The 26718-nt window shown below is 37.9% G+C and overlaps 2 protein-coding genes across 2 annotated transcripts in view; both read left to right on the forward strand.

Moving 5' to 3' along the window:
• Window positions 1-6530: 6530 nt before the first annotated feature.
• On the forward strand, window positions 6531-23062 carry LOC308194691 (uncharacterized protein). Its single transcript, XM_080590903.1, has 4 exons — window positions 6531-8068; window positions 17738-17831; window positions 21276-21380; window positions 22763-23062. Exons 1-4 carry the CDS (start codon window positions 8005-8007, stop codon window positions 22950-22952), a joined length of 453 nt encoding a protein of 150 aa, XP_080447029.1. The 5' UTR covers window positions 6531-8004; the 3' UTR covers window positions 22953-23062.
• Window positions 23063-23299: 237 nt separating this feature from the next.
• The window catches only part of ADGRA3 (adhesion G protein-coupled receptor A3), a 54223-nt gene continuing 50804 nt past the window's right edge, over window positions 23300-26718 (forward strand). Inside the window, exon 1 of the mRNA XM_080590847.1 lies at window positions 23300-24375. Coding sequence (XP_080446973.1) covers window positions 23444-24375 — 932 coding nt within the window. The 5' untranslated portion in view covers window positions 23300-23443. The remainder of the gene's footprint in view (window positions 24376-26718) is intronic.

Below are 26718 nucleotides of genomic sequence, written 5' to 3' on the forward strand. Positions count from 1 at the left end.
AGATGACATCTGAATGATTTTAAATGAAACTTGTTACCATTTTTAAAATAGAATGTCCAGAATTGTTACATGCATTCGAAATCTGTGCAATTCCTTTGTTCATGTCACGATATTTCTCCACAGAGCTGAATTTTCAAATGTGTATATCATCTTCACTGCACATACCAAGCTCTGTTTTAAAACCAGTATGCCCCATTTTTCCCCATATGTACACTTTGAAATCCCAATACCTTACCCAAGGGTTACCTCACTTTGGAACATCATCCATATGTCTCTATGAATGCAAATCTGCAGGTCAAACATGACTGTCTTGAAAATGTAGGCCCAGTACCTCGCTGTTTTGATGCTTCCTCTGTGAAACTTCTGCCTTGTTAGCAACTAAATCGTATTTATCCTTAGAAACCTGGCAGATTACTTGGGTTATATTCCTGGGTCTCACTTACATGCTCTCTGTATTAATCTCCCACTGTAGCATTCACAACTTGCATATTTCCTGGCACAGCAAAGGTTTTCTTTTTGTTGCAGGTTTCTGAGAGCATATGCCATCAACAAGAAGAGGAGGGCAGGCCTTCAGCCAAAGCCAGGCAGAGCTTGCACTGACTGCAGCCCCATGCACACATCGACCTGCAGCCCCTGCTGCCACTCCATGCCCCTGGCGGGAGAGGCGTGTGCTCCAGTCGCATCACACGGAGGGCGAAAAGGCAGGTGAGAAGTCGGAGCTCTTACAAAGATGATGCAGCTCAGTCCTCACAGCCTATCAACCAACATCAATGGAAATCACTCACTAGCTTCAACCAAATATGACAGAAAAATTAACATTTGTGAAAATACATGGCTGAGTAAGTGGATAGGATTATATTGGTGTTGCAGATGATATAAAGCCTGAAAAGTGAGGGCAACTAGAATATTAGGCACCAGAGAATGCACTACAAATGTGTCACCATACCACCTGGGAAATGCTTCAGGCAGGATGTGTAAAACCACAAAAAAGCAAAAATCAACACCCCCGATATAAACCCGGTTTTAAAACTTTGAATGATCATAGAATCACTTTTTTATCAGTTTTGTGAAGATTTTTTGGCTGAAACACTAGCAATCCAGAATTCTTAACACTTTATCTTTCTTTTCTTTTTTTTTTAACCTTTCAGGTATTTTTATTATTATTATTTATTTTAACATATGTCTAGAATCAGGTAGAAAGGATTCTGCTCAGACTGATTTCGTACTGGGGATATACTGTCTAAATCCAATGATTTCAACATTTATGATCTGTATTAAGTCCTGTAAAGTCCCACATTTTGTTTTCAGAATTAGCTAGAAATAGAGAGACAAGGTTTTATACCAGTGAAATGGTATCTTTCATTTTCTTTTCTTACAGAAATGCTGTTTCCAATGTCACTGACTATGACTAATGACATTGACTATGACTTTAGCAAATATGCTTGAAAAGCTTCTTCCACCAGTCAGGATTAAGAAATCCCATTATATTAGTGCATTTACATAAAATCCACTTCTCTATATCAGCAGTATGGAACTATCTACTATTAAGCAGCAGCACACTATGAGAGACAGTAGTTGATATTACTTTTCAAAAGATTTGTGCTATGCCATTATGCTATAAATATTTTTTTCCTTTTGCAAGATATACTACCCATTGTACTGTTCATTTTTATCCTGCAAAATATTAGTAAATACTACTGCTTGCACCTGGAAAGTGAGATAAGTAGCACAGCAATACTTTAATTTGACAAAGTAATCCAAGTACCTATTTGGAGTTCAGTAAATACAGGTTATTTTTCAGACAACCTATGCTTTACATATATGTTTTTGGTCTTCCAAACAGTGTTACAGATGTGCAGTGATGTCTGGGGATGATGTTATTCTGGAAATATTGCAAAACTTGTACCTGACCCTGAATCTAAACTAATAGAATCAAAAGAAAAAAAAAATCAATATAACTGTTTAACATAGCTGTCTCTTGCTTGATTTAAACACACAAATAAAAAAATAAAATAATTTAAAAAAAAGATTAAAGGATATTGTAGTTATAATGGTGCAGCACTGACCTTTTTATCATCACAGAGGCTGACTACTTAGCAAAGAAGTCACACAGATGAACACAGTATCTCATTCAATTTAAGTTCTTTAATCTTTCCCCATGTTTTAGCTTTGCTCAGAGGAATCTGAACATTCACATAGTGCAGATGAAATCACGTACATTTTTCCTCTTCCGATTAAATACTAAAGAATTTTATAAACAGCACACACACAAAAAAGTGGAGTTTATGGGTAAGTAAGTCTGTTTATGTATCCAACTCCTTCATATATTAACTGCCTCTTTCAAACTAAACTGGTGAATAGACCTAGCAATGGTTGCTGTATTAGAGCTTTTGGCTGTTGGGTGATCAGCTTCCAGTAGGAGGCAATAACTAAAGACATGAGCATGGGAAGGTTGGCTGAACACACATGCTGACCTCTTAGAAATGGTTGTCTCCTTACATTCCCAAGGAGGCCTGTAGAAAAATAGTGGGTATTTGTGTAATTAAAGGACTGTATCATGATCTATGACACGGATTGGGAAGGGGGAGACACAGGCAATCTATTATTTTCTAGCCTTTGAAAAGCAAATTTTGGAAATTACCATTCTGTTAGCCAAATTCATACAGCGCTTTATTAAATGTATTTAAAATCCAGCCACTGGTGGCGCTGCTACTCACATCACTTTCCTCTCTTGGTCTGAGCCAAGGCAAGAAGTTGTAGCAATAGAAATCTGCTACCTTTTATGTGGACTATTACTACAGCTTGTCACTGGTTCCAGTTATTTGTTTCCTTGCCAAAGACTGAGGAACTTTACGTTGAGCTCCAAGTTCTGCAGCAGAGTGTGCTCTACTGATTATAAATTATTTTTATACTCCGCTTCTGGCCTGCATTCCTGATCTTAGCGCCTGTTGGTTTTTTTGAAACAACCTTTGGCAGCAGTAGGAAAATGGCAGGGAATATTTTGTTTAGCCTCTGAACTCTAGAGTGGAGCCTGCTCAGTCTCTGCAGCACTGGCTCAATCCAGGTAATTCAAAGAAGCTGAGAAAGGCTGAGGCATTCTCAAAGTGGACTGAATCTTTGGCAAATTATACAATCAAACTCTAACAAGCTCTCCACTGGGCTTATGTAAAGGGTTTTTCTTCCAAGGCTTATACTGGTTCCAAATTTTAATGAATCTTGCCAGATATGGCAAGAGGCTTATGCTAACATGCATTTGTCATTTGTGTCCAAATTTCGATTTTCTCCTTCAGTGTTTGGAGATGCTAAAGCTACCTTGCTTTCTTCCTGTGAAAATCTCATGTTTCAGACACCTCTGATCTGTACCAGGACAAATTTGAGACCAGAAAGAAAGAGGCAAGTACACTTGTACACCAAAACAATGCGTAGATGCAAGATACAGTTGTTAGCTTAAATGTTTGCAAGAAAAGAGCCCAGTTCTTACATTGCCCCAATAGGGTAGAATATTAGAACTAGATGAGTGTCCTAATCAGCATGTGTTGGCTATCCTACACTGAATTTGAATTTATTTATTTATTTATTTATTTTTGGCATTCTGGATATCTTATTGACAAAAAGTACAGCACAGTGCTACCTTCTGACAAAATGTATCTCAGTTCTACTGGTTCCAACAGTAAAAAAAAAAAAAAAAAAAAAAAAGGATAATCATTGCTGCTTTTTAAACTCTTTTTTTCCAATTTTACAGTTTTCCTCCTTTTATACATACTATTGTGGAATTCCTCAGCGTGCAGTGAAAAAATGCAAATTCGATCACGGTTCTGACAAATACATTACAAAAAAAATCCCATTTCAGACTCTATAAGGGTAGAAACAGCCTCTGTGATCAAAATCAGCACAAGCTTTCCATTGAAGTCATTGGAACTTGGATGAGGTCTTAGCTTTCACCAAAATAAATTATTTAGTCAACCTGAATGAAAGGAAAGGAAAATATGACACATGATGGTACCCAAATTTTTACTACCCGCAAAACATTTTTTTTTCACACAACTGTAGCTGATATTTTAAAAGCTATTTTCTCAGTCTTCTTTTAACCCTGCTGCACTGCCACTATTGCAATGGGTTGTTAAATGGGTATTGCAAAAAGGTTTGGGATTTTTTTCTTTTGCTCTCTCCCTCCCAATCAAGATTAGCCAGCTCCTAGTCAACATATGCTATATATAATATTTCTAAGGGTTTTCTAAAGACTGCAGGTTGTGTATACTCAAAAAAATCTGTATTTCTCTTGCAGTTCCAGCATAAAGTCTTGGACTGATGCCTAGAACAGACCCAAGATGTGTATCTCTCAGCATGCTCTGTCATGTGCTATTGGTTATAAAGCTTGCAATTGTTATACAGCTGGAGTAGTGCCTTAAGCATACCTTTGCCTTTCAAGGAGAAGGTTCAAACAAAACAAAACTTTTGTTCTCCCAGGAAATTTCGATGAGAATGTCAGCATGACAAAGCAAGCTTGGAATATTTTCTTAAGAGAAGATCTCGTGATTAGTATAACTTTTGTTTCTGGCAATATCTAGCTATTTGCATGGAATACTTTACAGCCATTAATTTATGTAGGCATTGGTTTATTCTCTTCCCAAATTCTTATTTTCAATTAAAAAAGGGGTGACATGCATTTTTGAACTTTTTTTTTGGCATTTTTTTCCTTCCATGTGCTGAATTTTCCAATGAGAAGAATTCCCAGATGGAACGAGAACACAGTAAGTTGGGAATAACACTGTCAAAGGAAAAGTACTATAAAACAAAAACAAAACAACACCAGTTGTTTAGAATACAGTAAACAATTTCCAGTGCAAAAAGATTCCAGTGCTGTTATGCTCAGATCTTCTTTCTCTGTGCCTGAAAAGGTGCTATGAAGGAGAAGAGAGTCCCTAGAGAAAAGATAAATGAATTCTCAAAATCCATATAAAAGCTCAATATCAGGATTAGGAAAACATTTAGATCTTTCATCAAGCAAATGTCTTTTTCAGGGGACAATACCTACCTATACATTCTCGCCTCTACTGTAAAATTATTATCTCTCACTATGCACATTTCTGAAGAGTTAGGAAAATGTGCAGATATATGTTTTGTTCTCCCATACACAATTAGAAAAATGGAAATCTGGAAGTTTTTTGTTAGATTTAATTAAAGTAAGTTGTGTTGCTTTGTCCTGGAAAGCAATGTGTAGAAATGCTCAACAGAATATGAAGCTCGGAATAGCCCTTCAAAAATAGACATTAACAGAGCTTTATAACTTAGATGTTAAAATGTCAGAAAGAAGACCTTAAATTCAAAATCATGTATGCCAGCTCTCCCGTTCTGAATATTTTGTATGCAGTAACTTGTATGTACTGCCAAGTGGATGCTGAAATGTATCTTTTCATCCGTAACGTTGCAATGGCAAGTCTTCTGTACTAAATTTATTTTGCATTTTAAAAGTTAAAAAGTTGAATGATTGCCTATTAAATTCAATACTACCACATCTCAGCTCCTGTGGAGAAGTAAATCTTAAAGGCTTGTGTTCAGTATACAACCAATTCAAACACGAACACTGTAAATGATGTTAGAGATTACCTTTTTATCATTCAAATTTCTCCTCTGAATCTGTCAGGGAAAGAGGTGGTTTTATAAAAGAAATAATTAGAATTGCCTTTGAAGTGAGTTGTGATCACAATCTAATAAGAAGGTAGATAAGTATTTGATGGTAGAACTAGAATTTTAACAGATGCAGCAAATCTATCTGCAAACAATAGCTTTTTCATTGGACAGCATCAGAAAACTGCTACGCTTTTCTGTTGTGGTTTCCCTCTGCTGTTGTCCACCTATCACTTTAAAATTTATCCCCTTAACAATCATTAAAACTTGAATACAAACTCTTCTCAAACTCTGTTTGTGTATACATAGTGTAGCTATTCATCACTATGATAAATGAAGGGAAGTTTCTGTTGAAAGCTGGAAATAGCCCTTTTTTTTTTTTTTTTTTTTTTAAACTATTTGAGCCTAATTCAAGGAAATTTATGGAATAATGCCATTACCCAATTCACTGCAACCTTCCATGAGATCACTCATGCCACTCACTTTTTCAGGCACGATGTCTCTTTATAATTCTTTGACCACTGTGGAGTCTCTCCTAGGTGCTTATTTCCTAAGTGAAGTCACTGCATCACTTAGTGAGATAAATGTTTGTGTGCACTTATTCTGAAACATGAACCTCTCCAAGAGGAGAGGAAGTAATTCAAGTTTCCAAATATTGGCAAACACATAATTTTCATTAGTTTCTTGAAGTTCTATTTCTTTCCGCACATGGTCCATACTAATGAAAAAGAAAAATAGCTTGGATAATCTGTATAACTCTATCAAATAGGAATAGACTGTTAATAAAGCACTGAAAAGAACATGGCTAAACTAAGTATATGCCAAGCTAAATTTCAAAGTCTTCAGATATGAGTGTTGCTTAAAATTGTGCAGGCAAAAACACAATCCTTCACATGAAAAAAAGGAAACAGTTACATGACATATGATCACAAGCTGGATGAAATGATTTTTGTCAAAACTTAAAATAGTAAGTAACCAGGATAAAACTGACCTTTGGTCAGTAATCATATCTGAGAAATTTCAGCTGTAAAGGTGAAAGCTTGACAAAGTTATAAATAACTGAAAAGGAAAGAAAGAAAACATTAAGAAAATTATAGCTGTCAATATGGTCTCTATTTGGAATACTATTACTGGTAGTTTTTCGATATAGCACAGACAGCAGAGTAAGGTGATCTATGGAAAAACAATCTGTCATTATTTAAGAGGAGATGAAAACTGTAGTGGAGATGAGATCATGGACCATCCAGAAGACCAACCACTGAAAAAAAAGGGGGGGGGGGGAAGGTCTCTTTTAGCCAACTTCAGTGTTTTACTAAATCGACCTTTGAACCACTAAGTCATCAGTTTCCAAATATCCAGTTTCACTGGCAAATTACTCAGCAGAATATGACATGATCAATGATCTGAAAGTTTTCAGCTGGTTGTATTGATCAAATATATAAACAAAACACAACTCTCAGCTGCTCTGAGTTCACTACTGATTAAGTGATGTTTAAAGCAATTAATGAATAAATCTTTGAACACAGAAGAAAAAAGCCTAAGTGATATAAAAGAGTAAAGATGTTTATTGTTCACTTAATTAATAATCTGCTTTATAATTGATTTTTTTTAAATCATTTGACTGACAAAGCAAAGGTATGAACTATAATTACTAGCTACCTACAATTACTCATTTTTTAGATTTCTGTTACACACATCTAAAGTGCAGAAAGCAGAATCACTGTGGCTGCCAAATTCTCTTCCAAATATTGGTGACAAAAAATAAATCTCAGACAATGCCAATTATTACAAAAATGTGAAGGTTGATTACGTTTCGTACAAAAAGTCATATAAGCAAATGCTGTAGAATGCTGAGGCAGGGCTTGGGCACACAAAGGAATTATCGTAAACTAATGAGCTTCCAGGTGTCGGTCAAGCTTGGGTAACTAACCATATTCGCACTCTTAGCCTGAAGCAAATCTGAAGCAAAACAAGTTAGATTAATCTTCAGGGAGAGCACCCTCTGTTAGCAAGACCAGCCCCAAACAAGAGTCTCGTTTTCAATGAGGCACTACCTCATGAAGAACATCTACCTGATTCTCCCTTGTCCTGATCTGACAATAGGAATGATTTCAACTTTTAATTTGGGAATTTAATTTCCCTTAGACGTCAATAGAAAGATCCAAGACTCAGTTCTATCTTGCCTTTGCAGAGGAAGAGCCTATAAAACGAGGGCTGCTATAAAAGAGAGTCTTGGAAACAAATTCCACGTTGGTCTCACTAGGAAACTGAATTTATGTCTTTCTTGGCCAGTTAAGATGGGAGACAATCTAGCTGTTAGAAAATAAGGACCTGAGTTAAAGAAAATGGAGGGGGAGAGAATCTACTGTGGAAAGAATGCTGTTTAAAGAAAGGGTGAAAACTGAAAGATTAGCTTACTGTTACTCTAGTTTTATCTCTTGTAAGTACATTTTTTAATTCTTTAAATCAAAGTTCTTCTGCTTTATGTCTGCTGCTATTATTTCCCTGGAATTTCAAGTGCCTGTTTTGTTCAGCAAGTGGCTGTTAGAAATCTTGAGCTATTAAAAGATGGTGCCAATGTTAACTATTATATGAAGGATTAAATCTTAACTAAGTAGTATTAAAAAGTGACTGTATAAACCTTTAGGTTATTGGTACTTCCAAGATTTTTCAAAGAAAAGAAGACCAATATGAAGGATTAATAGTTAAGGTTATGCAAAATCCACTTAATCAGCATGGCTAATTTTAGCTTAAACTAAAGCTGCTGGCAACTCTATGCATTTTGCTTTGGGGCTTTACTTTTGAAGGGAGGGATGAACGCATTTTTGAGGTAAATCTATCTTAACTGAGAGTCTACCTAATACTGTTTAATTTCTGAAAAGGTGATTTTAATAGCATTTGCATGTAGGAAAGGAAGGAGGTCTTCAGCTGTATATCTGTAAGATCCTAAAATAAACATTATATTTTTCACATTTTTATAATATACTGTTTGATTGTAGAATAGGTAAGTTTTATAAACAACACAGTCATCAACATGGGCATCATTTATGAAGACAGAATTGTTCTTCTGATATTATATACCCTATTCAGAAAAGAGCCTAGGAAAATTGGAGCACACTCTGAAGATATGAATATAATAACTTGCCAGACTATCTGGGGTGCAAATACTGAGGATGAGTGTGTTTCACTGACAAATGCTACCTAAGCGAGGCAGATGATGTACAGAGTATCAGCTCAACCACTCCAAGCATTTTAAGCCAAAAATATAGACTTGCTAAGACTTACAGCTCTTTTATCCAGCTCCAGAATCACAAAGGATTATTCAATGTGAAGTAGTTATGATATGGTTATGCTCTTAGTCAAAATAACATGATATGAGCACTAAGTTTCCTGACCACTGAGAGTCAGACAAAATCTGGCTGCATCTCAGATTGGTAGGGTAAAATGTGGAGAAAGCAAGGAAATAGGTATTTGATGGGATTACAAAGGGCTTTTTCCTGTGGCAAAAGTGGGTAAGACTGGTGAAATAAGACTTGATTTACAATGAAGTTACTGCAATTGGAGCCCTGAGTGAAATCCAGCCGTGCTATTATTTATAGACCTAACGTAACTATGTTGAAATGTATGTCTAGATCCTAGTGCACTAATACAGTATAATTTATTTTGAAGTCTTTTTAGGCACCTTCACTTTTTTTTTTTCTTCCTGTGTCATGAATAAATTAATTGTAATTCATAAAGCTTCACCTCCCTATGGCTGCTCTCATGCCCTGAGAAGGTCATCCCAACTTTCCATCTCTCTTAGGGTTTTCACTACTATTATTTTTTCACTGAAATCTGTTTATCAGCTAGGAGCATAAGGGGTGATATACTGGACTGGAATCAGTGCATCCACCGTTGTGTGTGTGTGGAAGTGCTTTAGAAGATACTTCAGATGAAGGACTGTGAACCCCCACTGAGCTAATGAACTTTCTCTCAGTCTAAACTAATGCTTGGAGAAGGCTTAGGCCCTGTGGACCAAAGCTGAAAATTGTATGTAATTAGGTCTCCTCACCCTGTGTAAAATTAGATAAAGTCAATAACAGAACCAGAAGCCACTTCAAGGAAATGGGGAATCTCAACAGCAAGTCAGGAGTGATGCTCTTCCTTCTTGCAGTAAATCTAAGCTGTAATGAAGGTTATGTTTAACTCTGTCCGCTTACAGAGGTTAGAGTTTCAGCTAACTAGCTTAAGTGCTGTTAGTCGTGATACTGTACCAGCAATTGTGCTTAGCAATCTACTAAGGATTTGCATAAATACTTAGATGGCAAGCCTGCACTGATCTTGGTGTTGGCCATTTAGCCATAGACATACAGCTATTCACAGCTCTGTTATGGGTTGCCTCTGCTATAGTTAGTATGTGCAAGAGCTAGTGTTCTGGTTTTTGGTTTGTTTTGAGTGCAGCATAGATGTTTTGAGAGTCTTGCATGTCTTGGATATATGTCCCACAAGAGGATCAAATCATGGCTGTTAGAAACATCTTCTTCCAGATTGCAAATGGAAATTGGAATGACTATACTCAATGAAACAGATAATGTGTATTGTAGTATTTCCCTTGGCTAAATGTTCAGTATTACAATTCTGCCTGTTTAGAATCTTCCTGTTCCTGACACCTGCTCTTAGTCAGATATGGCCTTCGATTTTTGGTTTAGGCCATTGTGTAATGGATCACTGTGCAATACTCTTCACTGCACCTCAGAAGAAACTGTACCTCTTTGATGGAAAAAAATGTTGGTAGAGATTTGTGAGAGGTGTCTTTGAAAATAAATTATGCTGATAGCTCACTTAAGAATCTTCAGATTCTGGCCTTTCTGTTTCTCACTAAACTGGCACTTGGAGAATAGTAATTATGAGCAATGAGAATTTGAGCCTGAAATTTCTTACACTGCTGTAACTGAAATCTCTTCACCTCCATCATACCACAAAACCCCTATCTACTTTTTTTTTTTTTTTTCCTTCTGGAAGCACTCAGAAAGAACATATCTATAACCATATTAATATTTGTCACCTTGTTTTCTTGTTTTACATTCTTACATATGATTAAGTGCCAAATGCATTTCTATGGGGTTAAAACAATTAAAACAATTTAAAGCTCTTGGAGAACTATTTATCTGTGTGTGTTTGTATATACATGGTTACACTACAACTTCTCATTTATAAAGGAAAAATGTACCCTTCTAAATCTTCTAGGAAACATTCCTTAAAACATATTTTGAGCTATAATCTCTGACCAGACCTCCCGAAGTAAGATGTTGTATGGTTCTTTTAAGTAAAAATATTGTTACTTATGAATAAATCTGTCTAGTTATGCTATAACAAATTATTTTAATTCTAGAATAGAAAGTCAAGTACTTAAATCCATTATAACTTATAAGGAAGAACAGTAAACTTAAGAGTACAGAGGTTTACACAATCTCTACCCTGTGTGAGCTGCTTCAAAACACCAGTGTGTAAAAGAAGATGGTAATTAGCTGGCATGTAAGAATGGGGACATCTGATTGAGTACACCCTTCCCAGGAACTTTTGTAAAAAGTGCCTGACACACTGCATCATCAGAAGGAAGTACTGGTGCATGTGGACTTCCTAAGTGGAAGAGTACTGAAATATCTTCGTAGCCTCTGACTTGGAATTTGAAGTCTTATAATGTCTACTGCCAGGAGAAACTAATTTAATAAATCTCATGTCTTCTATTTTGACACAGCAGCGGCATCTGTAGCCATAGGTGTCTCCAGTAATAACAATTGCACAGTCATTTGTATTTACTTTCTACTATACTCATTGAAAAAAAAAATTCCTCTCTGCAATCTCCCTTTGTTCTCAGCAAGTACTATTTTCCATCTAATTAATATACACAGGTATTTGTAGGTTATTAAGCTTTGTTTTTATTCTTTTCTATGAAATGAATATGCCTGTGAGTTATTGAGAAATTGAGTTATAAAGAGAAAAAAACTAAATCCATTCATTTTTATTATATGTTTTGGACTCTTAAATTTATCTTCAGGTAATATTGAAATTGTATTAGTATGCACATTGAGGTAGCATTCATCATGGAGGGGAACAGAGTTACCTTATTTTTTGCATCTTTACTTGCCATACTTTAACTGAAGAAACTTAATGAAATACTTCTCTATACCTTTAAATATAAGCATCCAATCTTGTAACCCCAATCTATTTAATGATATTTTATCCTTGCCCTTTTAAACATTAATTATTCAAGTCATGTGGTACTTTGCTGAAATTAGAAGGCACAGTGCTTGTGAGTGCAAAGCCGTTCCTGATGAAATCAGAAGTGATTTTGCATTTTTTTCCAACTTTAATGCTATGTGGACAATGTTAAGGGTGCAGAAGTGACTGTGACAGAAGTTTTACTGACTAGGATTTTATTTGTTGCCTATATCTTACTGGTTCTAATCAATATACATTAAAATAAGCACTACTGCAATCTGTATGGACAGACAAAATCAACTGTTAACACAATGGTATTTGCTTTTTCTCGTGTAAAACACTTTTTTATTGCATCTCCTTATTCTCCATGCTTTGGATTTCTTTCTTTTACACATGATGTCTCCTTTCAACACTATATTTCTACTCTAGTATCTAAAATACATTTGTTATCTTCTCTTGTTAGATCTGATTAGTGCACACTGTTCAGGTTTGTGCTACCCTTCTTACTTGGGAAGATAGTTTCATAAGAATCTCGAAAACTAACCTGATAATCCTTCTTTAAGATTTCTAAAAAAAAAAAAAAGAGGTTCCTTTCCCTTAAAAGCTATGAAAAATCTTGACAATGTTGATGAAGCTGATGTACTTGCTACAATTGCTGTCTATAAAGCTTACAAAGAATTCTCAGATATCTTGGGCTCTCGCATCTCTGGCAAATATTGTCTCCAGTCACATCTCAGTGATCAGCTTTTGGGACAAGAACAAAATTTTGTTTTATTTTCCAAAATATTTTCTTACGTGTCAAAATGCGTAGGTGGCTAACTACCAACAGTGTGCCTATTTGCTGTGGTAAAACAAATGAATAAACATAAGAATCTTTATTATGTTTCATAAAGAAAACAGAGCAAAAGTTCTCAGAGACTTGATGCTACTAGACATTTTTCTCAGTCACAACAACAGGGCATAAACATTTCATGAATCATGCAATTTTTAGATGGACAGAAATATCAGTCAACAGAAGCAACGTCAATAAATAAATTTGAGATAATCCTGCAGTAATCAAAGCTCTATTTAGATATGCTCTGGAGTATTTAACATGTCTAAATAAAGAAACTCAGCTGTGTAGCAGAAAAACGATGCTGATGTAAGGTATTTGGTGCTGGCATGGAACCAAAATGGATGACATTTCTGCTGTTCTGCTCAGTTTCTTTATTTAGGTGTTTCTTACGCTAGATGCTGCTTTATGATAGTTTTCTTTTTTTTTTTTAAAAAAAAAAAGGCAAGCAAAACACCCTTCAGGTCTAAATTGATCTATGTGGGATGTCTGATCATCTAAAATGTTTTTGATCTCTTCCTGGCTACCAGCTCAACTGTTCATTAAGATTCTCAGTGTTTGATTTATTTACCTGTGTAGTCAATTTATGGTGGTTTCACCTAATCCAACTTGATTTGGCTTCTTTCTAAGAATGCAATGAGCAACCATTATCAGTGTCTTACTAATATTAAGAAGTTCTGTGTCTACCACTTTTCCTTTATGCATTCGTTATTCTATTAAAAAAAACAATTAGTTTGTTTTCACTTGATTTGTGCTTTTTACAAATGTGTTACCAATTTATCACTGTATTTTCTTCAAGCTGTTTACATACTGATTGCTCTTGCTTTGCTAATCGTTTTAGTTATTTGTCAGGTATTGAAGTTAAATTTAGTGGCCTATAATTCTTCATCTTTCCTTATCCCTCACTTATTCTTTTCTTTAAAATTTTAATATAAATTTAACCCCAATCCTCCTTGGTCTCCAGAAGCAAAGAAGTAAGTGGAGACAGATTTTAAATTAAACAGTAAACACTAAGTAAGACTTGACTAATAAAACCTACTTTGAGCAATAAATGACTTCAGTGGGCAAAGGAGAAAGTTGTACGCAAACTGGATGAGAGGAATGGATTCTGTCTTTGGCCTACAAGGCCATACCCTCTCTTGTTGCCCATACTTCTTGTTTTCCGTAAGTGTGCATATCTGCAGCAAGGTAAAACGTTGGCGCTGCTGTTTGCGTATTATTTTTGGATCATGAATCAACAAATTACAGATCGTTGCTCTAGCCAAGCTAGAGCTAGGGCTACAACATCAGTGTTACAGCACTACAGGAAGAAATAGCATGACAAGAGCCAGAAATGATGTAATGTTTGGCTTTATATGAGAAAGAAAAATTAAGTCCTATCAAGACAAAGAAAATAGGTACTGTTTGAAAAGGGCAAAGTAATATAAAATATCTGGTTCTTAAGTAGCTGAGGACTGATTCACAAAGACATTTATTACTTAAATCTCATCAGCTCTCTGGATGTTGGCCTTAAACTCAATGTTCAGCTGCAAACAGCTAAACATTTTAAAGGACAGTAAATCTGTCTATTATTCTTTTAGCTAACACAATTTAACTCTCTTTAAACACTCCCTGTTTCCAAAGACTGGACAAGATTATGAGGCCTGTGCTCTTTCAAGGCAGTTACTGTCATCAGCTCCCTCAATATTCAGCTTTCAAGGAAAAGAGCTCACAGGATAATCACGACATGAGAGGGAACTATGGAAGAGCCCTTACCAATGCTATTTTATTCCTGCAGCAAATATTGAGATATATTAAGTTTCTATCAGATTTGAAGCTAGCCAGCAACAGGTAGTTGACACATTTGAAATGCAGTGTGTGCAAAAACTACAACACAGCATTGCAAACTTATGGGAGCACAGCCTGGCTGCAAGATGATGCAAAATAGGAACTAATGGACAAATGTAGCAGGTCTGCATAGAAAAGGAGAAAATACAGTTCAAAACTACATACTTCATATTTGGAAGTCTTGTAAAAATAACACACTTGGTTTTGAGTCATCACTGTGACCATGAAGAATGTCGTACATCTATGAAGGATTCATTTTTTTTGCAGTGCTCAATTAACCTGTAGCTGAGACTCCAAGGAGAGTCTGCTAAGCATAGCTCTTACTCAGAGATGTTCGCTTTAATATGTCTTGTAAAGCTGAGTGAATTCCAGGGAGCAGAAGTGGTAGTACTGTTGTGACAATATTCAGAGCATAATGACTTGTATGAATTTTTAATCTGGAAAAGTATAGCGAAAGTCAATACAGGATTTAATTGTTCAACAGAGAATAATTATAAATTAACATCTGCCATTTTTTTAAGTACACCTCTTAAATGTGTTTGAGCTTGTTCTTTCTTGACACAAAGTTTGAACAATTCAGGTAACTTCACAGATGTAATTTCTCTCAGTGCCATTACACCATACCAAACAGCATTCTGGTTTAAAAGAAATCAATGCTATACGTTTACATTAAGATACATGTTATCTGGGTTAAGTGTTCAATAATTAATACACCTAATGTTTCCTTACACTGAGATGTTTCTCATGTGTCTCATTACAGATTTAGTTCTGGTACTATGAAAAATTTTAATTTTCAATCTGGAAAAAGTAATGATGCATGATAATGATGGATAATATATACAGGTTAATAATACAGATTCTTTAGGATTGTAGCACATCAACTTGCAAGGAACCTAGATCAGGTTGTTTGGGACCTTATCTCGTTCTTTACAAATTCTTATCCAACACAGGAGTTGGTTCTGCTTAGAGCTGGAGTTCAACCAAATGACCTAAAGAGGTCCTTTCCAACCTAAACTACACCATGATTGTAACCTGAAAATTGCAGATTTCAAGTGGGAACTGTATTGGGAGGAAGAGCTGGAGTGCTGTTCTGTTTTACTTGTGGTTTGCCTGTTAGATGTTGTTATAGCACCAATGCAACAGAACTCTCAGACATCAGAAGTTTTATTCAGAAATAACGAGTCTTTCATGCAAAAATAACATGCACTATGGGAAGCAGCCTGATGTGCTCTTTCTATTTAAAAATTTACATGCATCTTCATATTGCCACATACACAGATATATACAGGTATTCTACCTAGACAGGACAAAGAACTCAAAGTAGATCTACAAAACCAAAGACTGCTCAGTGGGCTCCTGAACACTGATTCTCAAAGGACAATGGCAGGAAAACAAAACACAGACAGTGGAAATATAGAAGGAATTATGAGTGTGAACAAAGAAGTCATATGGCCTTGATGAGACTAATATTGGAATATTGTATGTAATTTTGGTGACTGTTTTTTTTTAAGATATGTTGAGAAACTGTAGAGACTGAAGAAATGATTCACAAAAGGGCTGGCAAGCCTTCTGTATGACAGAGACTGGCTTTAAAAAGACTGAGAGGTGATATAATCAGGATATATGGATAAAATAATGAGAATTAGATACAGGGTGCTGAAAAATGCCTTTATAGTTATACAATATTCTAAAAATATAAACATGAAGGCAGAAAAGTTCAAACTGGTATGTTTACTATAAAACTGAAGGTAAACAGTCATTGGGAATGCATTCTGAAGAGAAGCAATGGCTTGTCTAGCTCTGGATGTTCTCAGAAATATTTTGCTAGAGAGCTTGAATTGGATATAACTTACTGAGGTCAATACAGGCTTTTGATGTTTTTTTTGTAGTATATGTTAGGTGGCATGACTCAACAGTTTTTTCTGGCATTAGTTTCAGTGAATCTTGTCCCTTTCTCCAATTACACAACTTGGTTCACAGATCAAAACACTCTGATGCCAGTTATTGCTCATTGCTATGCAGTCTTTATCAAAATATAAAAAATATAAAGTCTAAATCTAGCATTATGCTAGCTTCTCACATTTGTTATTCAGAAGACTGCAAGGGATACAGTTACTATTAAATCAATTCTGTGGTGATCCTGATTCATTTAGAGAAGAAATGTATTCTGTAAATTTTCAGTCTTACATCTCATCCTGAGAGATGGCCATTTTGTAAACTCACAATGTGCAAATCCCACAGCCGAATTTTTATTCAATGATTTTAATGAACTGCTGAATGTCAGTTCTTGCAGTCAAAAGAGTTTACCTTTCCTAAACAAATATGTGATATTTTATTATCTTCATGTAATGCTAATGACACTGGAAGGAAATGGGAGAGAATCTTTAATATTGCTATTAGCAGAGAAGCTTGGCAGAACGTGATTCACAGATATGCAGAGCACCTAGTAACTATATTCTAAATGAAACAAATTTACTCAGTCTTTAAGACTAATTTTAATGAAAAAATATGAAACAAAGATCAGATCTGCTGGGAAAATAGGTAACCTTTTAAATTAATGTTCCCTGAGCCACAATTAATTTAGATTTAATAGGACAGTTAATGTATGTTATTTGAATACTGATTATTAAACATTCACAAAGGATTAAAAGTTATGTAATAGATTCATAACTGTGAAATTGATATGGACCTATTGCATAGCCATAATACTCTGCAAATATGTTTGAGTATGTAGTTGCTATTTATTTAATATATATTAACTGTTTTATGAAGTCTAAATTAAATACTTAAATCTCAATTGAAAATGTTTCTGTGAAATACAAAACAGAACATGGGATATGTTTAATGTGCTGTGTTTATCTAGATAAAATCCCGTTGCTTCAAAAACAACAAAAAAGTGAATAGTCTGTGCGGCCTGCTTGAGTAAAGGTTTTCAATGGATAGTTTCACTTGAAATGCCTATGGAAGTGAGTGGATGTCAGGATGATGAAGTATCCAAAATGCAGGATCCAGAAATTTTGCTGATGTTGACATGAAAATCCTTTGTTTTCCCAATCTCCTTCCTCCTCGAGAAGCAAACCTATAATGATGTATTAATTGCTGTTTATTATGCTTCCTATTGCTTCATTTTTTATGGCTTGTGGTTGCTTAACAGAAGTAAAAGTAATCCTATGGATAAAATGTATTGGGATAAAAGATCACTGCAAGTCTTACTGCAGATTTTTTTGGATGTTTTTATTGTAATTGAAGGTGGCACAAAGATCACTTCTCTAATGACAAGAGCGCTAGCTCTGCAACCAGACGAGCATGCTATACCTACTGCTGTGGCTCCACCTGCTGAAAGGTATGGGTTTGAGTTCAGAAGGAGTACCATGGTAAAACACATTGCTTCTCCTATCCACTTACTGTTTTTTAGCATCTCTGCATGGTACTGTGTCTACTTAGCATATAGGGTGTAGATGTATCTTGGTTACTTGACAACAAGAAGAACACAGCCTCTGTCTCAAAGGCAACTTGTACCTCTTGCCTCCAACAGGCCTGTAACTCCTGCTCTATCAGCTGGATCTGGATGTAGGTACACCTCCGAGCCCCGATGTGTGGCTGGGCTGACACAGTCCTGTAGGACATTGTCTGAGCTACATTCCCATGTCAGTATGGTACTCTGAAATCACTTGCCTCTGGCCAGCGTAGCCTTTTTATTTCAACTACCATATTAGCCTTTCTCATTATTTTTTTCTTCAGAGTTTTCTGCCTCAATTTGAGGCACTTTGCAGGGGAAGAAAAAGAGAATCTCTTGCTTCAGGCACCATTACACAGCCAATAAAGTTGGGACTTTTCTAGAGTTAATGTTCTGTAAAATCTAAGGTGATAAGATTTGGGAACGCAGGAAATTCTTCAAAGTATTCATGTTAAGGAAGTTTAACTTCTGAACCATTTGAATGCTTAAGCATCAGACAGCTTTTCTTTCATATGCATTGTTCACACAACAGTGCAAATCCCCATCTATCTGGCTAGACATAATCACTACCATCTTGGAATACCATTTCCTTCTTTTCAGCCATAAGCACTGATGTGTTAGTAACGAAGTAGTTCAGCTTGTATTTTCCCTGCTAATTCTACTCCCTTCCCTAAATCTGTGTCTTTGGATCCTACTTTCATTATAACATCTTTTAGAGTATTTAATGACATATGACAAGGAATAGAAGGAAAAGTACTTTATTTCCATTTTTATTAGTAGCTTATTGCTTGGAAGTCTATTAATGCTGAGTAATGTGCCTAACAGATGCCAATCTTTTCAGAAGGGGTTAAAGTGACAGTTACACATTTTAGCAACATTTTCAATGCAAGGTCTTACAAGAACTGCATTTACTTCTTCCTCGCACATGCAGATATATATTTCTATAACTTTTTTTATTTTTATTTTATTGAAAATTCACATTGGATATATAAAAAGCCAAGAGGTTTCAAAGTCACATGAAACATTTATCTGGAGGCCAAATACTAAAAAAGTGGTAATTGGATAGCATGTCAGAAAGAAACCTGGCACAATATATTTTACACATTTCTTTGCAGTGTACATTGCTTTCAAAAATTTAGCAATGAGACTGTATTTCATAGTCAGTCTTCCACCTACAATTATAGACAGCAGAGGAGGAATGAGATCCCTGCATGAGTCTGCTGAATCCACATGGTACTTTTTTTTCCCTTTGCTCAAGGCAAAGAAAAATCAAGCATGAAAATCTTCAGGGCCGACTGTTCTTTCTGCAGAAGTGCATCTGGTGATATTTCAGGTTTTAACATACAAAATATCACTGTCTAATTCTGGCTTAATTTGGGATTTACTGAAAACCAAAACCAGAGACTTCTAAATAAACAACTTAGAGAGCAGTCTTCTTTTAAGCATTTCCAAAAAGTTTTCCATAAGAAGTTCACAAACTAAGCCAACTAATGTTTGGGGGTCTGCCAAAGCATTCTTGAAATACTCACGTCTACTTAAAGGAACAACCAGGTAAAGGGAAGTAGTGTTTCTCCTCAGTTTTCCCAACTGAGTCTAAAAACTATAATTTCACCCAGTTATATATTACTACTGACACTGAAGATCCTGACCCTCGAACACAGCAGTACCCAAGTTTGTTGTGTCCAACATGACGAACGTCAGCTACGCATCTGGGAACGCCTGTGTTTGTCACAAGCCAACAGCAGAGCTCGGACAAAGTAAGTGAACTGACAGAGGCAGAGATGTAATACTACAACCTACAGTTGCGCAAGATGTACTTGTATAAAGGTGACTCTGTGCCTGCTTGGATTTAGTGGTTAATAGCAAGCCAGTGTGTGTGCCAGCAGTTATCATCACCTCTGTCTACTTGGAATAGCAAATAACCACAGTATTGCAGACATAGCTAAGAGCAACCAAATGCTTCCTCTTCCTTGGTGATTGCTGTAGCAAACAAAACATATGTCCCAATCCATTAAGGAAAGAGATGAAATGTGGTAGGTAGAACACTCCATGGCAGTGAGAAGTAGGGGCAGCATGATGGTCCCTTGTGAGGAAAATTAGGGAACAATCATTTTGATGAAGGTGATGATAGCTCAAGAAAAATGTGCAGGGATGTGAAATCTGAACTGATAAAAGCAATGGACAGGAGTAAGCAAAGTAAAGAATCAGAATGAAAGACAGACAAAAAATCACTTAAGAGCTCCTATTTATCTCTCTACCCTAAGGACACATGAAGGATTTGAAGTGCTGCCAAAACTATCTTTGTTTACACATAAATGCTGATAAGAATTTCCTTCACCCTCCCCTACTTCCCACCCCCTCTTCCTAATTTCTTGGGTACAAAAATTTTGTAATTAGTAAACTAGAATGAACAGAGAAAAAATTAATTTTCAAAACTGAATGTGTTAGTGGTAGATTTTATGAAGGGACGGAAAACAGCGAAAAAAGGACAAAGCATACTTGTTTGCAATCTGGAAGCAAAACACATTTTAAAAAGTTCAAGTTTCACCTCAAGTAAAGCATTACCAACACCACCAAGATTACCAACACTGACAGAGGATTGCAGGATTGAGGGAAAGAAAGGTTAGGGTTTTTTTTTTTGTTTGTTTAATTCATTGTTTAAGAAAAAGAAGCATAGATTGCAGAAAGAGAGAATATTTTTGAGTAGTTGCTACTCCTACTATGTCCTGTAAATTTTGGGTACAGTTTTCCATCTTTTTTGCAGCCATATCACCTGCTATAAGATATTGCCTCCCCCTACAAATCTTGTCTTTCTTTAAGTTATATATTCTGGTTTACTTTACTGCTAAGACAGGAGATTGTGCTCCCTTTGCTAGTGTTCTTGCCTTGTTCCGACACTGGTAATCTTTTAGTCCTTCCCTGAGCTGATTCAACTCCATAACCTGTCAGAAAACAGAAAACAAAGGAGAAAGGAAAAAAAAGAGGGTAGGTTAATTGTTGAGTTGAATGGGTTTATTGTACAATCAGATTACTACCACAGGTAGACCAAGAGACAGGGTATATAACCTAAAAGGTAAAAGGGTTGTGGGAAATCTAGGAGGAACAGGACTTTCTGGTTTTTGAAGCAGCTGCAGAACATAATTTCATCCTTATATCCTTAGACCACCACAACTACAATACAGGTAGTGATCTAATGAATGTGGAAAAAAAAATTACATTTCAAAAGAGAAAAAAAAGTTGAAATATGTTAAGTGATTCCTGTGAGACATGTTTTGGATGAAAAGCTTTTCTGAGTCAATGTAAAAAAATACTTTTTCAAATCTTTGGCAGAAAATGGAAGTTGCAGTATTTGCACAATGGAGAAAAGATGAGGGTAAAAGCACAAGCCTTCAAGAACAGCCTTTTGCTTAAAGCTTTCAAGCCTTTTGAAAACAGGTGAGGAACAATATGCTTTGGAATTAGATTCACTGCAGAAGCAGAGTAACTAAGAGAAGACAACAAAATAAAAATCAACAAATCACTTCGAGGTTTCAATAGTACCAGTTTAAACAAAGGCATCACTTAAAATGGTAGGAGATTTGCAGCTGGGAAACATAGTTAGAGACCTTAGCAGGGGTGAGCTCAGAGAAGTGGTGAGAACAGAGCAGATTGTTGAGAAACACCAAGGTCAAGAAACAAGTGAATCTATAAAATAAAAGGAACGAAAGTGGACAGGACATTAATATGAAAAATAGTGGTGAGAATTTGTCTCTTCAGGATTATGGGAAAATCAAGAGTTAAAATGGTCTACGACTGCAGTCACCAGAAGAAATAGTTCCTCGTCACCATTTCTATCATCACCTTTACGTTATGAGACAATGTAGATCACCTCCCTGATGCAACTGGAAACTAATGTGGTCTAAACAATGAATTACCACAAATGCAAGGCAAGGGAGAAGAACAAATAGCTGCAGAAAAAAATGGGAATGTTCTCTTCAGTAGCACTGAAATGCAATCTTGATTAGCAACGCTGAAACTGAGGTGATGCTAAGCCAAAACTCTGGTGGTGCCAATGGTTTGAAGTGATATACTCTGCCAGAAGCAGCAGCTCCACGTCTCCATGTTGACCTTCACATGTTGTGCTTCAGCCAGCACTTACCTTTATGTAGCTGTGCAGTGAACCATACCGTAGAACTGACATAGGTGAAGGCAAAAGAAAGTAGAAAACGTGAAGAGCTGCTTAACTCCAGACTAATTCTGAGTAGAAAAGTTATCTTGGGCCATGTTTTGATAGAGTAAATCCAGATATAAAGCTCCTGATAGCAGGTCAAAAATAATGGGGCTCCATGATGCAAAGCACCGATCCAACAGAAATTCACTTTCCAGTTTGAATTTGTTTAAAACAAAGCCTCAAACTGAAGAATTGACTTTATACTGCTGAGCTATATGTTGATCAGATATATATTTTCTTATGGTTGCCACAATAGCATCATAAGAGCACAGACATTGTCATTTTGTATTTCATGTCCTGACCTAATTTGGTTCAAGTATAATTGTGACTTCGCATCTCATCCAGATCAGGCTGGTCCTGCTGAGTGACTCAGTGACTAATATAAAAGTTCAAGGAACTATGGTCTCTTTGTACTCTGGTCAACAATTTCATTAAGTGAGACAGGCTCCATTTTGATTTGTAAGAGGCCATAAAACAGAGGAGAGAGAGCATGGTGGTAGGTAAAGAGTATCCACAACACGCCCAAGTAATTTTGATGCTGTTACTGAAACCTTGTTCCAGCTGCCACAATCCACAACTCCAGTTGTCCACCTTTATCTTTTATTAGGTTGCATCTAAAACTGGGCTGCAACCTGAGGTGTTCCAGATCATTTCAAGGAAACAGTATGCTAAAGATTTTCTTATCCTCATTGTGGCAGCTGTCAGTGCCAATACCTAGCATTGCATTTCTCTGTAACAATGGGTATTTTGAAGGGTGTTACTTGCCAGCACTCTTCTGCAACGATGTGGCTTTGTGAGTTCTTAATTAGGGACCAACAACTTCCCATTGGTTCTGGAAAGTTTTCCTTAAACTTTTAAAGTAGGTGCTGCCAGTTCTTGTAATTCGGTTGCAAGTTAGATGACAGTTCTTTTATTAATCTCACACATACTGGAGGCAAAGAACGCACTGAGAACTTCTACTGTCATTGGCACAAAGGCATTTGGGCCTGGCCAGCCTGGCTGCTTAGAAAAGTGCAAAAATGACCCGACAACACCCAGAAAAGCAGTCTCGAGAGTATAATGAAAAGACTCATTGTAGATATGGTGTTTCTGTTTGTTTAACCTGTGAGATTGATGATATTGAAATGACTTTTTCCATCTTTTGGCTCCTTGGCTGTGAAGTGGGAGTAACAGTTGCTTGTTTTTACCGGGATGACCTGAGGAGGACAGATGAATTAAGAGGGCAAGACATCATGACAACAAAGGCCATTTAGCACCCAGGCACAAGATAACCCTTTTTCCATGAGGCATGAGTGGAAACAGCCCCTTGTGGACAACCGCGGATCCAGAGCAGGGGACGAGAGATGAGGCACACGTGCATAGCAACGAGGGGAACGGCGCCCACAAAGCACCACCATCCCCCACAGCGCTGGGAAGGGGGCACTCCCCCAGACAGGGCGCTCGCAGGAGGAAGGCACCGACGGCAGGCAGTGCCCCACAGCGGCGGAAGGGCGGCCGGGGGTTCCCCCGAGGAGGCGCTCACACGCCGGGCAGGCACCACGGCTCTCCCGGGGGCAGCAGCACCTCCCCACCCCGTCCCCTCAGCCGGCGAGGCGCAGGCGCGCTGGAGGCCGCCCAGGCGGCGGCGCTTGCGCGGTCAGGCCGAGGCCCGGCGGGGGGCGCCGGCCGCGGGGTTCCGACACCGGCGGAAGGCGGCGCTGCTGCCGCTGCCGCCGCTCGGAGCCCGCCCGGCCCCGACACAAAGACGAGGGCGGATGCGGCAGCGGTGGCGGCTCCTGCCCGCCCGCAGCCCCCTCCCGACGCCCCATGGCGGCAGCGCCCCCAGGGAGCTAGGCCACGGCGAGCCGCGGCGCCCAGCTCGCTGCTCTCCCCCCGGGGCTCCTGCGGGAGGAGCGGGGCCCTGAGCGCCCCGCGCGGCCCCGCCATGCTGCCCCCGGGCCGCCGCGCACCCTGCCGCCCGCCTCGGCCCCACCGCCGCCGCCGGCCGGCCCGGCTGCTGGCCGCGCTGCTGCTGCTGCTGCTGCTCCCGGCGGTGCTGGGGGGCGGCGGTGGTGGCGCCGCGCTGCCCCCGGGCTGTAAGTACGACGGGCGCCCCAAGAGCGCCGGGAAGGCGGCCGGGGCGGCGGGCGGCGGCCCCGTGGAGATGAAGGTGGTGTGCAGCAACCTGCAGCTCGCCCGGGTGCTGCCTCCCGAGGCGCTGCCCAACCGCACGGTCACGCTGTGAGTACGGGCGGTGGGGGGGGGGGACCGATGTGTGTGGGGGGGAAGGGTCCGTGCTGGGGCTGCCTGGGAACTCCGGCGTCGTTTTATCCCGCGAAGAGTCGCCTTTAAACTTCTAAAGAGCTCTGTGGCGTATTTCTTTCTTAATTTTGAACTTTCTCTCAGGGGAAAGCCAGCCTCGGAGGACCGTGGTTGTGTTCACCGAGCGTGAGTAGGGAGCGTGAGCCGCGCGGTGCGTGGCAGGCAGGGAGCTTGGCGGTAACAAATATTGTCACACAGCCAAAGGGACTTAGTTTGTTTCTTAGGAAAACGTCAGTTTACTTTCAGGTAACAGTAGGCGTGTTGTTTTTACCTGGACTTAATCCTGGCTCGTCCGTTTGAATAACAAGTTCAAACTGGGTGTGCAGCTTACTCCAGAGTAAGAAGTGTATTGCTGCTCATCTAAAGAGCATGCACATGTAAACGAAGGATATGCAAGTTGTTTTTTTCTTCTCCTTGAGACGTTCACCAGGCTCTATAGCAAAGAAGATATGCAGCAACACTGAACCTCATCAGTGGATGGCCCAAAAAGTGCAACCTGTGTTCATTTTTTTAAGGAGCCTCTGCAATTATGGGGAGGTTCAAGTGCAACAAAGTAGCACGCAAGGAAGTTTATGAAAAGAAACTCTATTATGAGGTCTAGCATAAGATACCTATTTGTTTGACAGGAAATCACGGGTTTGAAAGATCTAGAAATAATTGGAGTTTAATATGCTTATGTTATGAGAACAACAGTTTGACTTGTCTTTGTGAACTTCGGCAGCGCTAAACACGAAGGAAGGGCTTCTTTGGGAAGTTACGGTGAGATGTATATGCCAGTCCCGTGGATGTGGACCTATGAGAAAGGGGAAGAACAAAAAAGGGAGATGATCAAGGCCAAAGTAGTTATGCTCAGCTTGTCAGTATGTAAGGGCTCAGAGAATATTTCTAAATGACCTGTTAGAAGCGACCAGAAATATTGATGTGTGAAGTTTCTGAAGTCGACAAGAAAGCAAAAGGTGAAAGGTGACAGCTGTTTGATCAACAAATTCATTTTAGTCTTTTTTAGCTGTAAGAGATTTGCAGCTGATTAGCTGTTAAGCATATAGCATTCACAAAAAAAAAAAGATAAAAGTATTTCTTAGTCTGGGTGATATGCAGAAGTTGGCAGTGGGGATCTTTTGATTCAAAAAAGTTTGGAATCACAGCTGTGATTGCTGTGAAAGACAAGCAGATATCAAATACAGCAGCCTTGCTGTGAATGGACCTTTGTTCATAATTGTAGTCACAGAAGAATTTGGAAGAATGGTTCATCTTTCATCTTGATTCTTCATACTCCTTCATTATCTAGAGTGTATCTAGAGCATATCTACATACAGTAATTAGTTGCTTTCACTTTTAACTGGCCTTTGAAGATTATGATAACTTCTGAAACATTTTTTCACTTAAATACTCTTAAACTTTTAATAGACTTAGCAAGAACATGTTTTTCCATTGTTTACTCTAGTAAGTATCATAACTATGTTGATACAATTAATGTGAACACATACTTTGAAGTTTTACTTAAATATAACGCAAAGATTATTAAACCAATACTCTTTTCTAAGAGACCGGACACAGTAAGTGTTGTGGTTTGGGATCTTTCAAGTTTGTTCACTTCTGAGGCGTGACTTTCCATATCATTTTTCCTGAATCAGTGTTAACCTGGTTAGAAGATTCTGGTGATTTGTGAAGTGGGTTGCCATGTGCCATTATGTGCCATTTCAATACCATGTTGATTAGTGATGGCTGGGTTAATTGTTACTTAATTGTCTGCCAAAATTTCTTGCCTTTTTTTTTTTTTTTCCCTCCAAGCTGATACTTAGAACTGCAATACTTGGTGGGAAGGGTTGTCTGATTAGAGTCAAACTGCCCTAAGTTATCTTAAATCTTGATTCTTGTGGGAACCTTCTATTAAGATAAATACTAGTTCTGTTATAGCTTTTTGGATTAGTGGATTGCTGTAGAGATAAGTAGCTGAAAATAGGTTACTGTTGTGTAGATCAGCTGCGTTTTAATTCAGTTAATTTTCTTTTATGTTGACTCTTAATTTGCAGAAAGCAATCATATATAAAGACTTTTATAAAGTTTTATAATTTATTACACTTCTGTGAGTGAGCTAGAAGGGGCTCAAATTTAGTGATTATATTCTTCTTGGAGATCCCGCTTCCATCTTCATCACCGGTCAAACTCTTAGACATTCAGTGGGTGAGATGCTGTGCATTTAGCATGCATATTTCAGTATTTTTCCTCTAATTAAACATTTATGAGGATAAAACTCACTAA

Source organism: Anser brachyrhynchus (genome assembly GCF_964034855.1).
Source record: "Anser brachyrhynchus genome assembly, chromosome: 4".
NCBI lineage: Eukaryota > Metazoa > Chordata > Aves > Anseriformes > Anatidae > Anser > Anser brachyrhynchus.

Coding starts and splice junctions, on each gene's coding strand:
- LOC308194691 (XM_080590903.1), top strand. CDS start 8,005: ATGCTGTTTAAAGAAAGGGTGAAAACTGAAAGATTAGCTTACTGTTAC. Junction 17,832..21,275: donor GTGGCTCCACCTGCTGAAAG/GTATGGGTTTGA, acceptor AATCTTTGGCAG/AAAATGGAAGTTGCAGTATT. Junction 21,381..22,762: donor TTCAAGCCTTTTGAAAACAG/GTGAGGAACAAT, acceptor ATCTTTTATTAG/GTTGCATCTAAAACTGGGCT.